Source organism: Polyodon spathula, chromosome 2, assembly GCF_017654505.1.
Source record: "Polyodon spathula isolate WHYD16114869_AA chromosome 2, ASM1765450v1, whole genome shotgun sequence".
NCBI classification, from domain to species: domain Eukaryota; kingdom Metazoa; phylum Chordata; class Actinopteri; order Acipenseriformes; family Polyodontidae; genus Polyodon; species Polyodon spathula.
In genome coordinates, this window is record NC_054535.1 from 70,766,907 (window position 1) to 70,782,895 (window position 15,989).

At 39.0% G+C, this 15,989-nt stretch overlaps 1 protein-coding gene across 1 annotated transcript in view; it reads left to right on the forward strand.

Annotated features, from left to right (window-relative positions):
• The first annotated feature begins 629 nt into the window (after positions 1–629).
• LOC121299807 (integrin alpha-2-like) overlaps positions 630–15,989 on the forward strand; it is a 51,279-nt gene continuing 35,919 nt past the window's right edge. Inside the window, exons 1-2 of the mRNA XM_041227900.1 lie at positions 630–798; positions 15,796–15,919. Of these exons, the coding sequence (XP_041083834.1) occupies positions 717–798; positions 15,796–15,919 (206 nt within the window). The 5' untranslated portion in view covers positions 630–716. The remainder of the gene's footprint in view (positions 799–15,795; positions 15,920–15,989) is intronic.

Sequence of the window (15,989 nt, forward strand, 5' to 3'; positions counted from 1 at the left end):
TAACGAACAAAACGGAAAACACAAAGACTGCTACACGAAATATAAAATTAACACACTAAAACGTGACTGTGTTACAGAACAGCAATAACAACCATTCCCATTGCTATAGCGCGTCTCATCACAAGGATCCCAAAGTGCTTCACACACGAGAAACAAATGAACAAACCATTACATTGAAAACAGTTTATTACAGAATTTTATGAAAAAAAAGAGTTGCAAAATTGGTTTTAATTGTAAAATTAGGCATTGCGAATGTGTGTGTAACAGCGTGGTATATTCTGCCAGGTAGTTACATGAAGACATGAAGTTAAGGGTGCTCTTCCATTTTGACCTTATTTGGAATCGTTACAGAAATCTCCAACAATCTCCCACTGCGGGGATTTGTACAGATGAAATGATTGCTCGTTGAGTCAGTGTGTGTGTAAATGACTCCTAAGACTTTGAATGAAATACATTATATATATATATATATATATATATATATATATATATATATATATATATATATATAATAGATAATTGAGAACTAATACATATAACGGACTTGATTTGAGTTTTTTCAGCAAGGTGTGTCTGATGACGTTCTAGTCTGAAACCCCGCCCCTCACACTGATAGCAATACTGTACACACAAGCCTACTTCACGAACCCAAATAAAGTTGTGTTACTTTTAGCGAAATGTTGGAGAGAAGAAAGTAAAGGCACCAAACAATTTGAATGACCTGTTATCTACAAAAAGCTTTTTCCAAGACTAGAGTCATGGATTTTAACAGTGTGGTGCAACTGCAGGTCATCTTAGGTAAGCTTGGACATGTTTATTTGATTGCACGAAAAAAATAATTATTTGCAAAAACGTGTTGCTGGGTTTAGTTATTTTTTTATATACTGCAATGACTGGTGCACCAATAACTTGTATGAAGAAAAAATACAGTTTGGTAATCTTCCAACTGCACTTTTGTCAGAAAACATTGCTATGAAACAAAATGTGTGTACTAACTCTAATTTTGATATATATTATATATATATATATATATATATATATATATATATATATATATATATATATATATATATATATCAGCAAGCGGGGGGAAGTTGTAACTCATACCGTTTAATAAGTTTTGCTACTTTGGACCAAATTTCTAATCTGTGACAAAAGTCCCTTGAGAACTAGACAATGTGTTACTGTGTTCGCCTTTGTTTGCTAGTACTGTACAGTCCAATCCCGTGTTTGTTAGAAACTGCAACCTGAAATCTAACTTTGTTAATACAGCCCATTTAAAGTTGTGTGCACAGTGAGCGGTACAGTGTTAGATTAAAAAGAAAAAGAATTAACCCTTAGGTAACCACACATTACGGATAACTTGTAGCTGCCTTTGTACACAGATAAATAGTTTCGTTGCAAGTGAACGTTGCGAAGCTTGCGGCATCAGACAGTATACACGCACATGGTAGTGTTATTTAGAAAATGTATATAGCGAAGCTGAATAAAAGGTTTTATGTTTGAGGCTTAAATAAAATACTAGAATTTTATGTAAAATGTGTAACGTGTAAAAGCAGAGTATAATATGGTTGCCCCACCCTCCCGCACTTAGAACGTGACAGAATGGGATATATTAAACTGTGCTTATTGTTACTTGAAATGCTGTCAAATGCTAAATGCAAATACAAGCTAAAGTTGTTACAGATGACTACTAAAATGTGAAGTTGTATTTATTATTATTATTATTATTATTATTATTATTATTATTATTATTATATTATTATTATTAATGCAGTAGTTTTGTAACTATATGGGTGAAAATGACAATGTAATGTAAAAGATTATTTGATACAGACTGTGGAGATTTGCATTGCACACAACTGGCACTGTGACAAGCATCGGATTTGACAAATCAGATAGAAATGGCCACCATAAACACTTCCTGCTGTACCTCAATTGGGTTTGATGTCTCCCAACCAAGTAGTCTTTGCTTAACACTTAAGAGCTTCCACTTTTATAAATAAAACAATGGTCTCAAAGGTTCTGTTAAGAGAACAGTAAATAACAATATAGACTGCTAGTGTGTGTGGCTGCAAGCTATACAACTCCCCAGAGAACATAGAGAGTTCTCTGTGGTGCCTTCAAGATAGACTGCTAGTGTGTGTGTGGCTGCAAGCTATACAACTCCCCAGGGAACATAGAGAGTTATGTGTGCTGCCTTCAAGTCCTGGTACTGAAAAGAGGAAGTTTATTCTCCAGTGTGTCTTCAACTGTACTAAATGCCTTTACAAAGCAAGACATGTTACTGAAATAAATGTTGTGTATATTTACGTTTTTACATCTAAGGTCATATCACAATTTTATCAGAGTCTGACCATTTAGAAAAACAGACACACTTTCTTGAGCCACTTGGCCTGGTATTCTTATCTAATCAACACAATCTTGTTCATTTCTTCCTGGCCCTGGCTGACAGATCTGCAGACTGCTTTCTTAGTTTCTTTTGAAGCTTGCATTTTAAGTTGGGTGAGGGGAGATGAGAGAAAGAATGCAGGAAGAACTCAGCACATACAAGAAAACTATAGAATTATATTAGAATACATACATTTCCCTCACACAAAAAAGAACATGTGTAATTGCCATTGCGTTATTTTTAATATCTGCAAATTCTGCATGCATGACTATAAACACAATTTAGACCAAATCCACAATACTGAGATGACTTTTAGAGTTTAGCATTATATAGAGAACCTCTTGTCCAGCTGTGATACAAGTTGCTACGGTTATTAATAATTAAATTATTGAGTGGATCATAATCTCAGGGTATATGAGACTAGTTGTCTCTCTGCTCCAATTCCACTGTGTGTCTAATTGTGACACCCTTAGCACAAGACACTCAGTATAAAGCTAGGGGTATGTGGAGTCTGTCTGTCCGTCTGTCTATCCAACGGTCTGCATGGCATGCTTACGTTTTTGCTATTATAATGAAATTTGTAAAGGGCATTCTGTGGCATTAGTTATGATGTTATTAAGAGTATCCAAAACTATGGAAGAACACTGTTTGTCTATTTGTATGTTAAATATTTTGTACATGTACACACATTGTAGGTCATAGGGATCAGCTTTTTCTTGTCAGTGATCCATGTAATTTTGTATTTACAGTTGTGGTATAGATAGGACCACTTTTCTTTGTAATTCAGTCTTATACAGAAGAGTCAAAGTGCAAATGTACTTTTGAATCTAGAGGTACAATAGCTGCCTTGGTCCTGTTCTGTATTTCTATGTCATCCGTTTTGCTGACAATAAAGCCTCAATTGCTACAAGTCTGTTAAATATGTTTTTTGTGACTACCCTGGATCCCACTTTGTTAAGATGAAGCAGAGTAATGTTGTTTCGTTTTTTATCATGGTGCAACAGAAGTAAATAAGTAGTCAGCATAGAAGTCACTAATAATGGAGGGTAAAGCTGCACAGTCAAAGACTTTAAATTGCCCAAATGGATGTGAAAACTTTGATCCAGCTCAACAGTCACAAAGCAGAGTCATCAATGTGGAACTGTGCTGTTGGGGGAACAGACAGGGCCTGTAAGAGCCAATGGGAAAGCTTCACACTGGCAGGGCAGTGATGTCATATGCATTCACTTCATTTAAAGGTCTTCTTTGTTAGCGTCAGTGCCAGCCATCCCTGGAATCCAGGTTGTTATGGTTACAGAGTGGAGAGGCAGACTAGGCATGGAGAGAGTTTCAATCGCAGTGGCTTGGCAGTTGCACACCAGCAGATGCAGCGTTTAGTAGAGTAGCATCAGGAGAAAGTCAATTCCAAGCAACTAGACGCCCTTCTTGGGAAAGTAATGACCAATGTGAAATGGGAGGAAAAACAATGTATATTGAGGACCTAGAGCAGCAAAAATACAGACAGCTTGCTATGTATTTATTTATGTATGTATTTATTTATCCCATGTATTTTTAAACTCCTGGGGTAAGAACATGTTGGTTCAAGAAACAAAGTAGCCCCCCGAAGGGAAGAGAATCTCCTGCCAATTCAATTTTAATTTAAATAAATAAATAAATAAATAATATGCATGATTAGTGTGAAGAAAAATAAGTCTATGTGTAGTTTAAAGCTGGGTTTTGTTCCCATGCAGCTATTTAAGTGTTGTGGTTTACTGGTTTAAGCTTAAGAGCTTGATGTCCCACAAAGTACTCTCCACAAATACAAGCGTCAGATCATTTTCAAAGTGTTTCCTGCAGTCTAAAACCTCTCAAATAAATTCTATGTTAATGTTCTACAGTTTCAAACAAGCATCTCAAGATTTTGTCTCTGGGTGTATTTACTTTTTTGTTAAAGTTTTTTTTATTATTATTTTTTTTATTAAGTCCAGTTTAATTTGGTTTGATTTGCGTTTATTATTTTATTCATTGCCCAAAGTGCTGCTTAAACTGATATAATATGTTTCTTACATTCCTTAAATCAGTTCTGAAGGTTTTGTAATTCATTTTTGCACACTTTTCAATAATTTAGTCCAGTCTTTTTTGCTTCCAGTCTGGTACAATTATCAGGTTTTTTTTTTTTCTCCTTTAAAAAACAGTAGAAATCCTAACAGAACTGGCTTATCTAACCCTGTCACAGAACTCCCCATACCCAAAACAAACACTTCTTTGTTGCTTTAAAACGACAAAGGCGGCTAACTGACTGATATATCAACCAACCAGGAACTGCATTTCTAGCATTCTCAGGCTGTTCAATCAGACAATCAGCCTCCCCAGAAAGACACTACATCAGTTAACTCATGGCTGTGCAAAGGATAGCCATCTTGGCTCCAAGTAGATACCCTGCTTCTGAGCCAAGATGGATGCCAGCCACAGAAATATATAACATAAAAAATTCAAGAACAGGAAGAAGACATCCTGCCCACCTTTGCTTGTTTGCTTTGGTGCCAGCATGATCTGTTAGCACTCAGGAGAAGAAAAACAAAAAAAACCCTAACCAGGTTAGTAGTGGAAACGAAATCCCTGGGAATCCGTGGCTAGACGGACCGCATTTCCTCCAAGCAGCTAGCTAAAGGTCTTATTGTGGTAACAGTGAGGGTTATACAGTATTGTTCATGACAGCATCCAGCCTTTTCTTGAAGGATCTGATAGTCTCTGCTTCAACAACTCTGTCCTGTAGCCTGTTCCAATGGTTCACTATCCTTTCTGTGAAAAAGCTCCTTCTCCCCTCAGTTCTGAATATGCCCCTCTTCAGCTTCCACATGTGGCCCCTGGTTCTGTTCTCTGTGACCTGTGAAAAATAATTTTCAGCAGTTACTTTGTTAAACCTCTTGACCATTTTAAATACCTCTGTAGTGTACAAGGTATATTTGTATTTGGACTAGTTTAAATTGTAATAATTGAATTCAAATCATGTAGAACCCGACCTTTATCAAAAGAATCAGACTAGACAAAGTTTCTAGTGAATTCAAAGTAAAGGTTTTGTTAGAAATAACACTAAACAAATGAAAAATTAAAGGTGCAACAACTAAACAAAGATAATACAGAAAGGTATAATTAATAAACTAAACAGTACAAAAAATAAGGTTAAAACAACAACACCCCCACTCCCGCTGGTTGATTAGCAATTAGCGATTCAATGCAATCAATGGGAGATTCCCTTAAGGTTATTGCATTTCCTGACAGCTATTTAAGATGAAGGTTAGTCTTAACAGGGGTATTGTTAGTAACACAAATATTCACTTTAGTTATATTTGGTAATCAAAGCATTGTTAAATCAGTCTCATATATATATAGTTTGGGTTCAGAAGGCAGTTCTCACCCTTGCAAGATAAAGACGCTCTTTGCGTCCAGATAACCTATCGAGAATTACCTATTATCAAGACAGCTAAATTTGTATTCTAGCTTCTAAATGCAGAATGATAATTGCCTTATGAAACAATATGCATCAATTTGTATAAATCACATAAAAACAAATATTATAGTGTTCATTAACTCAAAGCATGAATTGAAAGCAATAATACTTTTCTTACATTCCACGTAAAACAACATTAATTTTACTTTAAGGCCTGCTTATTCTCGAGTTCATAAGAGGATTAAAACACTACTCATTGATTACTTAACGGAAGTTCACTGCCTCTTCCAGCTGTTCTGTGTCTTCAACAGTACAGACGCTTGAAGGATGTCCCGCTGGCAAGGACATGTCTAGGTTCCGGGGTCTGCCTTCCTCGCAGTTCCTTCACCAATATGTGCAATCTTCGTCCGGTTATGTCTGGGATATTCCTCCGGTACTGCTAGCTCAATAAATTGAATATACCTCAATTTATGTTGACTTCAAATATTTATCCAGCTCTTTCTCCGGTGATCAATCGGGGCTAAGTTAGAGATTTGATTACAAGTACTTTCAGGATTTTAGACGTCTCACGCAGCGGACTTCCACACCAAGGCAAACACTAGAATAATTATCTCATATTAGAGTGTCCGAAAACGGTATCTCTGTCCCAGCTGGTCGCAGGCTGGATCTCCAGATTATCACAGTTCAAAGACTGGTTTGTGTATTAGAGCCTTGGATTTTGTGTCAGGAGTGTTGTTTAAATGTCACGCTCATACTTTTCTACGGGTTCTCTCTGCCCCGTGATTGGATAGTTTGGTTAATTTGGGCAGTGCCTGAGCCCATGTGAAGTGTTTTTCATTGGTTGTTCTCGTACCAACACGGCCCCTTGTTCTCCATTGGTTCGCTGTTCTATCCCCTATCAGCTGGATTTATGACATAGACTGGTTTTCATCTTAAGTGTCAAGGCACCTAGAACTGTTTGGCTTGTGGCACCGAAAGAGTCAATGCACGATTGTGAAGATAAGCCATATATCCAGTATTTAGTTTACGACTCTTTTTAAAAGCATTCTTTGTCAGTGGGGGAGTTTGTGACCAGAAACCGAGAGACACAGAATGGTTTAAAATTCCTCTCTGTATATTCCAATTCTGTTACTTTCATGCACAGAATGATATTATGACCCCCCGACGCTAAACCTCTATTAAGTCGCCTCTGACTTTTTAGGCTATACAGATTCAGCTCTTTTTCTATCTTCAAATGACATACCCTTCAGTCCTGGAATTAATTTTGTTACTCTCCTCTGTACTCTTTCTGATGCCTCTATATCTTTCTTATGATGTGGTGACCAGACCTGGAAACAATATTCTAGGTGTGATCATACCAGTGAACTTGTCTAAATCTCTTTGTATTGTAAAGTTGCTGATTGGGAGTTGGCTACACCTTCCAGTTTTGTGTCATCTGCAAATGTGTGTAGCTTACTGATTATGTCTTGGTCCAGGTCATTTATATAGATTAGGAATAACAATGGTCCCAATACTGATCCCTGTGGTACCCCACTTGTTATGTTATTCCAGTTTAATGCCTGTGCAGGGTCTTTACCCTGTCACAGTAACACACAATACCCTGTAGCTTCTTTCTTGTGTAAACCACATATTTTCAGGAACAGACACAGGCAAGAAATGCCTCTGTCTTGTGGCTCCAGTGTTGTTTGTGAGTTTAGCCAAGAACTAAATCAACTTTTGTACCTAGAATTCAACCTGGACTGTGAGTTTTGACATCGTCTGGCAGTAACAGTAAACCCTTTGTATTTCTCTCTGTAGAACAGAGCTCTTGTGCTTTAGCAGGACTGAATTAGTCAATGCAACGAATTGCAATGCAAAGAATTAGCAAGGCTGGGAAACTGGGTGTCACTGATTCAGTAACACAACTGCAGGATTAAAAGCATTACACTAGCTACTTTATATTCTGCAGCCGTTTTACTGAAAGAACGTTACATCAGTGGGGATCTCAGATCACACTGCCGTGTTTGCATTTTTGTGATTTTTTTTTTTCGCCCCCATCATTTTTATGTTGAGCTCTGCATAACAGTTTTGATAAATTAAGCTTCTCTCATCGGCAGTATTCCTGAAAAATGAAGACGATATAGCTCAGTTTGTATTAAAAAAAGGCATTAAAAAAAGGATTATATGACAAATGGAAATTTTTCTACCATTCACTTTCATTTGGATTCCAAATTGCGTTGTCCTGTGATAAACACCGCAGTGCAGTTCAGAGAAGCAAACACCACACAGAGAGCAGTGAGAGCCTAGCAACAGGAGCCAGTCACTCAGCTCAATGACTCATTTATTCAAAATCCGAGTGGAAGACAATGGAAAGACCAAAGCGCTTTCTTAAAATAAATAGACTGAGAGGAGGCATGGCATTTACTTGGAGACAGCAGTGACCCTCGCAACTGAAGTACCCAATCTGAGGTCCTGTCTGGGATTGTATCTGCTCGGAACACTGCAGTCTCATTGTCCACGTGAGGCAGCAGTTGTATAGGACATTGGACGAGTAGTTTGGTTCAGAATCTGTTCTGTCTCTGCAATTACAATGTCATTAAAAGAATGTTACTTTAATGAATCAAGAGTCGCTTACAGTAGGGGAAGTTGTGACAAGGTTAGAGCTACCTGAATGAACTATTCTCCTATAAAGCGAGCTTACAATAAACTCTGCAAGATATGAGATATGTAAGAGCAAGTAAACTAAAGCATACAGCTCTAGCCTTGCATCACACTATAGAATTAACAAATTATGCTTCATAAAGTCAAATGAAACCTGCTAAATAGTGTTTTGTTAGCATACTGAATTACATACAGCTTTGTAGTTTTCCATATACTGTACTTAACAAAAATGTCAAAATCTGACATTTCAAAATATAACATGAAATGCTGTACTAATACTATGGCTTCTAGTAGACCTTTGCAAAATCATTTGGCCATAGCTGTATGTTTTCTTTAAGATGCGCTTAATTTCAGTTTTGTAAGATAGCCCACAATGAATGAAGCAAGCGTGTGCTTGGAGGTTTGCTTTAGCCTATATGTTTTGGTACAACTAATTAGACCAATTTGTTACAGAAAGTACAAACTGTTGTGGTATTATATTTGTGGTCGGCTTGGTGTCAGGCTGCATAGCATCCAGGCTTTGTATTCTAGTCTTTAATGAGTTGAATAAGAAGAAGATTCAAATTTACTGTGCACAGTTTCTGTTGGGTTTCTTAGTCCCTGCAGGGCATGCATCTCCAAGAAAGGACAGACTGATGTGTTCATGTTTTACATACTGAAATACTGTATATGAGAAACTGGACTCTTTTGGTAGCCCAGGCTATGTTTTTTACTATTCTGTCAGACAGACTATGGGCAGTACTTGTTGACTGAATTATTGTATTTGAAACTTTTCCTAAATGTCTACTTCTTACATGCTACAAAATAGTTTGTGCCTTTCAGGAGGTAAGCGGGTGTATTTACAAATAACTGTCAATTTTTAATAATAACGAATCCACCCTGCATACCAGCAATAGTATGAGGGTACAACAGCAGGTTTACAAAAACACACTGCTCCGGCGCATTTGTACTTTTAGCGTAAGGGGCCGTAGTCACTTAGCTGTGTCCCCTTTGTACTGCCGGACTACTCCCTCTGATCAGCCCAGCACCATTCTCTATCCAATCATTACGAGCACCACATCTGACCACAATAGATTTGTTTAGCAGTGTTGCAACTACATTCTTTCTCCAAAATGGCTGGGTCAGGCCTTCTTTGTGAAAGTGTACCACCCTGGTCGGGAGGTGCACTTGCAGCTCAGAGTCCTTATCTCCTTGTCACAGTGCCTTATACACTTAATTAAAGAAATTATTTTTAGTTTATCTTTTTTGGGGGGTTTATGAATGTCAGTCACAATGACAGCCTGTTGCAATCCCTTTGCACAACATTTCTACATTTATCAAGATAACAAAGCTCTGTGTCTGCCAGGATGATGTGACCAAAACAATTGCTTTGCTGTTCCAGACAACTTTGACACACCAGTGACAATGGGTTGCATTTCTTTCTTTGCTGTCTTTTGAATATTTTTATATAACCTGGTACATAAATCATGTTTATATTAATCAAATTTAATCAGATCTACTTTTCAATGTGAACACAATTTCATGTTCCCTTGACATTTGATATTGTGCTGCCTTTTAAAAAATGTTTAATCCCTGTTCTTGCAGAACCTAGTAAAGATGGGTGGAATTCACAAGACACATGCAATTTTAAACAACATCAAGTGTAAGATACAGTTTGCCATCGAAATTCACTTGCCACTGTAGTGACGCTGCATTGTCGTTGGAGACCACTAGATTAGGCAGAGCAGTCTGATAGGCTAATAAAAGTGTGCTTATTGCAATAACAGGTAACGGCTGGTGTTTAATACTTTTTACTATATATCCCAGGGATTTACAGGTCATGCAACATCAGTGCTCTGCCAGTCTTTGTGAATCAGTTGACTGATTTAATAAGCTGTTCTCTGGAACGTGTTGCAGCTGGTGCTGATAGATGTCACATGCCTTCCTTCAGGAACAGCCTCACTGCATGCTCCTACGTGTTGATGTGCTTCTACACTCAACCCATTGCTACGTCCTCAAAGTTGGCTCCATCTGTCTTTGTTGTCTTGGACCCAGTTGATTGAACTAAGGTTGAGGTTCACAATAATGAACAGTTTTGAGACACAGTTTAGTGGGCTATTTAATTAACAATCAAAGCAGTACTGGATGGTTAAAATATGGTCATCCCTGACATTGTATTCATGGTTACAGACAAAGTGGACTTGCATGCATTGGAGACTTTTTATATAACCTTTGTGCACAAAGGGCTATATTTGGTTATATATACAGGCGTCTGCCAATTAGACAAAGTACTATCTTGATCTGACTGGGAAATGCTTTTTAGCAACTCATTGAGAGACGAGCCCCTCTGCATGGCCTAGGGCACATAACAGATGGGGAGGAAAGTAAATTCCAGATAGCAGCTGCTATGCCATTGCATTTCTATATATGAACACCAGCAGTAACGCCAGGTACTGGATGCTGGTAATCATCATTGCTGTGGTCCATCTGTTTGGGATGATCTCTAGTTTAGAGTGACAGGGCTCCCAGTTTTTCAGCAGCTTCTTCTAGTTGCAGTTCTCCATAGGAAAGTTTTTTTTTTTTCTGTAGTGCCATCTCAGCAGGAAACTTACTTGCATGGACTTTCAAGATTGGGTTCAGCTTTCTATACAGCTCCGATAAAGAAGGCCACATGAACCAATTATTAAGTTGCAAGAAGGTGGCAGGACACAGGCCTTGATTTGAAATCTGCCCAACTGTAAAATGGTATTTACTTAAGAAAATAGAAAGTAATTAAGTTAATGATGATGCTTTTTGTAGAAACATCCAAATTGTTTATGGCGGTGTATTGGTTAAAATAGTTAGCTGCAAGCAATACAAGGCTTTGCATGAGTAGACATGACATCATGAGCTTGAGAACTAAATGACACCATGAGATCAGAAACATAGATTTATCAGCACAAGACTAGAGTTCTCCCATCTGCACAGTTATCAGCATAAGACTAGAGTCCATCATGTCTGCACAGTTATCAGCACAAGACTAGAGTTCTCCCATCTGCACAGTTATCAGCATAAGACTAGAGTCCATCATGTCTGCACAGTTATCAGCACAAGACTAGAGTCCTCCACGTCTGCACAGTTATCAGCACAAGACTAGAGTCCTCCACGTTTGCACAGCTATCAGCACAAGACTAGAGTCCTCTGCATCTGCATAGTCATCAGCACAAGACTAGAGTACTCTGCGTCTGCGCAGTCATCAGCACAAGACTAGAGTCCTCTGCGTCTGCACAGTTATCAGCACAAGACTAGAGTCCTCTGCATCTGCGCAGTCATCAGCACAAGACTAGAGTCCTCTGCGTCTGTGCAGTCATCAGCACAAGACTAGAGTCCTCTGCATCTGCATAGTCATCAGCACAAGACTAGAGTCCTCTGTGTCAGCGCAGTCATCAGCCCAAGACTAGAGTCCTCTGCATCTGTGCAGTCATCAGCACAAGACTAGAGTCCTCTGCGTCTGCACAGTCATCAGCACAAGACTAGAGTCCTCTGCGTCAGCGCAGTCATCAGCCCAAGACTAGAGTCCTCTGCATCTGCCCAGTCATCAGCACAAGACTAGAGTCCTCTGCATCTGCGCAGTCATCAGCACAAGACTAGAGTCCTCTGCGTCTGCGCAGTCATCAGCACAAGACTACGGTACTCCCCATCTGTGCAGTTATCAGCACAAGACTACAGTCCTCTGCATCTGTGCAGTCATCAGCCCAAGACTACAGTCCTCTGCATCTGCGCAGTCATCAGCACAAGACTACAGTCCTCTGAGTCTGTGCAGTTATCAGCACAAGACTAGAGTCCTATGAGTCTGCGCGGTTATCAGCACAAGACTAGAGTCCTCCACGTCTGCACAGTTATCAGCACAAGACTAGAGTCCTCTGCATCTGCGCAGTCATCAGCACAAGACTAGAGTCCTCTGCATCTGCGCAGTCATCAGCACAAGACTAGAGTCCTCTGCATCTGCATAGTCATCAGCACAAGACTAGAGTACTCTGCGCCTGCGCAGTCATCAGCACAAGACTAGAGTCCTCTGCGTCTGCGCAGTCATCAGCACAAGACTAGAGTCCTCTGCGTCTGCGCAGTCATCCGCTCAAGACTAGAGTCCTCTGCGTCTGTGCAGTCATCAGCACAAGACTAGAGTCCTCTGCGTCTGCGCAGTCATCAGCACAAGACTAGAGTCCTCTGCATCTGCGCAGTTATCAGCACAAGACTACAGTCCTCTGCATCTGCGCAGTCATCAGCCCAAGACTACAGTCCTCTGCATCTGCGCAGTCATCAGCACAAGACTACAGTCCTCTGCATCTGCGCAGTCTTCAGCACAGGACTACAATCCTCTGAGTCTGCGCAGTTATCAGCACAAGACTAGAATCCTATGAGTCTGCGCAGTTATCAGCACAAGACGGTCTTGTATGTAGAGTTCAGATTGCATGTACAGCACACTCCATTCAGTGATGGGTTCCTAATTAAAGTTGCAAATCATATCATTTTAAATTAACCAATGTCCTTATTTTCTTTTTTCATTTATTGATTCGAAATGTACCGTAATTTTTATCATTTAGGTCAGATTAACCCCCCACCCCTTCCACCTCATTCCAGGTCATGAAACTTGGGACCTATGAAAACAATGTTCCAACAGCCCCCTTGTAGAAATGAAAATCACTCAGTGGTGCACAATGAACAGAATGAACAGTCATGCAGTACTGTAGTTATTCCATGAATGTGGACGGATGGATAACCACTGTGCCCCAGAAGTAGAATTGCTTTCCTTAGAACAAGCTCAGCATCAGCTTGGCAACTTGTTCTGATTTGTCCAGTCATTCTATCCATGGATTTGAATCCATGCAAGATGGATTTCAAAATGAGATCCAGTTAATAATAATAATAATAATAATAATTATTATTATTATTATTATTATTATTATTATTATTATTATTATTATTATTATTATTATTATTAATATACACTAGTGTATATATTAATTGCTTCTGGTGTTTTGATTTGTTGTGCATAGGAAGTAAAACCACTACAACTGAAAATATTGGAAAATTGTCAAAATAGGAAAATTAGTAATTGTCTAATTTAATTGATGACTTTAATAGGCCACACGTGCAATTAATTAAAAATAGTAAGAGAAAGGGAACACAGAGCAACACATGATGAAATTCATGAGACTCTTTACAACTTGTTTAAGATGCCTAACTAAAGTATGATGTGATCTAACATTTTTCACACTGCTGTACGTTGTGCATTGATCATTGCTACGCTTGAGAAAAGAGCATGCAGTGGTGCTGACCCCGTTGCAGAGTCTGACTGAAGCACAGAGCCAGGAACTGCTGCAATATAAACACGCTTCACAAAGCCAAGTGTATCTTTTATCTTTAAGGCTAATTCCCTCTGGAATGTGGGGGTTGGGGAGACCCAGTCCATCTTCACTCCAGCCGTCCCTTGTTTTGCCTCCATGAATGAACCCAGCCCACTGAGCAAACAGACTGTGTGTCTGATGAAGAGAAAGCATCCTGCTTTTGAGCTGATTGCAACACTCTACATGTTTAACACTTGGGTAATGTTTAAGTGTTTGAACTTTTAACCCATAGTATGAAAAAGTAACAACATAAAGCCAATGTTTTGTGGCATTTAAAAATGTAAAAGAACAGTTGCCAGTACTTTAACGGTTGCATTTAAAAAAAAAGATATACACCTACCCCTCATTATATATGGCCCTCACTGTACTACAGATTCGAATATATCGCCGTCCTGGAGTTAACTCCCCATTTTTACAGTCGAACTGCATATGCCTTAGCTGCAATATACATAGGCCAATTCACTTAGAATTACTGTTCATTTTATTTCGTACTGCACATCACAAACAAATATACAAAGCAATTATCAGCTCCCTAGCAACAAGCCTGCTATGTTGGGAATGGATTCTTTCAATGTTGCGGGTTTGTTGCGAGGAAGACTGATGAAATTAATTGGAGACTTAAGCATTACACTCCACAGTACGAATCAAAACAGTGTGCATAGAGGATTTATATTGGACCCTGACGTCTCCAATAAAACAAGGGAGTGCTTGTACAGTATTTGTCAGCCTATTTGTTTTTCTATTGTTCTCTCAATATATTGCGGCCCTCGATATATAGCGGATTTATACTGGACCCCAGCACCCACGATATATCAAGTGGGCAGTGTATTTTATTTAGAGAATTAACAAGGTCACACAACAATTGAACATCTATTAAATCGTTCACCATGCAATACTTGACCTATGGTTGAAATGGAAACCCCAGTCCCACTTGCAGCCAGTTCACTTTGAATATCTTTGGCAGTCAATCTTGGATTGTTATTAACCTTCCTCACAATTCTTCTACTTGTGCTTAGTGAAATAACCTTTATTCTTCTAGACAGAGGGAGCGTTGTGACAATACTACTCTTGAATACTTCTTGATAATAGAAATAGTAGTTGAAATTGGGATACTCAGATGCTCGGAAATCTTCTTGTATCCTTCTCCAGCTTTATGACAATAAATAATTTTCTTCCTAAGGTCTTCACATAGCTGTTTACTTTTTCCAGTATTGACATATTGGTAATGACAGCAATCACCCTATCCTGAGTTTCACTATTTGAAAATGAATAAACACAGTGCGCTGCCATCGAGACAGAACAGCAACTACTGTGACAGCCAGTAGTCCACAAGTAGAGTCAAAATGTAGCTTAAAAAAAAAAAATGCAGACACCTGTGGAAGTTGATAAGCTTGAGGCACAAGCATTCCTTTTGGGTAATATGATAATAGCTGCACCTTGCTAGCGAAAGCATGAGTCTGAAGCATGAATTGACAGGTAGTGATAAATGAGTGGCTTACAGCTGCTGCAGTTCCAGACACTGCCAACAGGTGGTACTGCAGGCAGGTCAGGAGCCAAGGTCTGGGGGGTTATATCTAGAGCAGTGGTTCTTGACTGAGGAGGGGGGGGGGGGTCAAACTTTATTTTAAATTTGTTATGCTAGCTTAGTACAAAAAAAAAAAATTGCTAATGTGGGGCGTTCATCAAAAAAGGTTGAGAACCCCTGATCTAGAAAGTGAAAATTGCCCTTGCAGTATGACATTCTATATCCAAAAGTAATGCGAGTGTGCTGAGGGGTCCTGTCTGTGCAGACGCTTGCTTCTCATCATACTGTATTCATGAAAGGGATGTATGTGCCAGTGTACTTGATCAGAATAGTCAATTCAGTATTAGCTACTTGATTGCAAGTATACATGTACATGTAATAAATGGGATTGTCTTGTTTTTGCATATTAAAGAAACTACATTTTGTTGTCTCTTTTCCACAGCTTGCATTCTTCGGATTTCTGAAGCTTTTAATGTTGGAATATCAGGAGCCAAGGTATTCACAGGACCTGCCTCTGAGCAGTTTGGATACACAGTGCAACAGTTTACAAGTGCTAATAACAAATGGTAAGCATCTTGTCTCCAATGCAAAAAGGGGCTTCTTTGTGGAGCTCTAAACTTTCTGCATTCCTGTTTT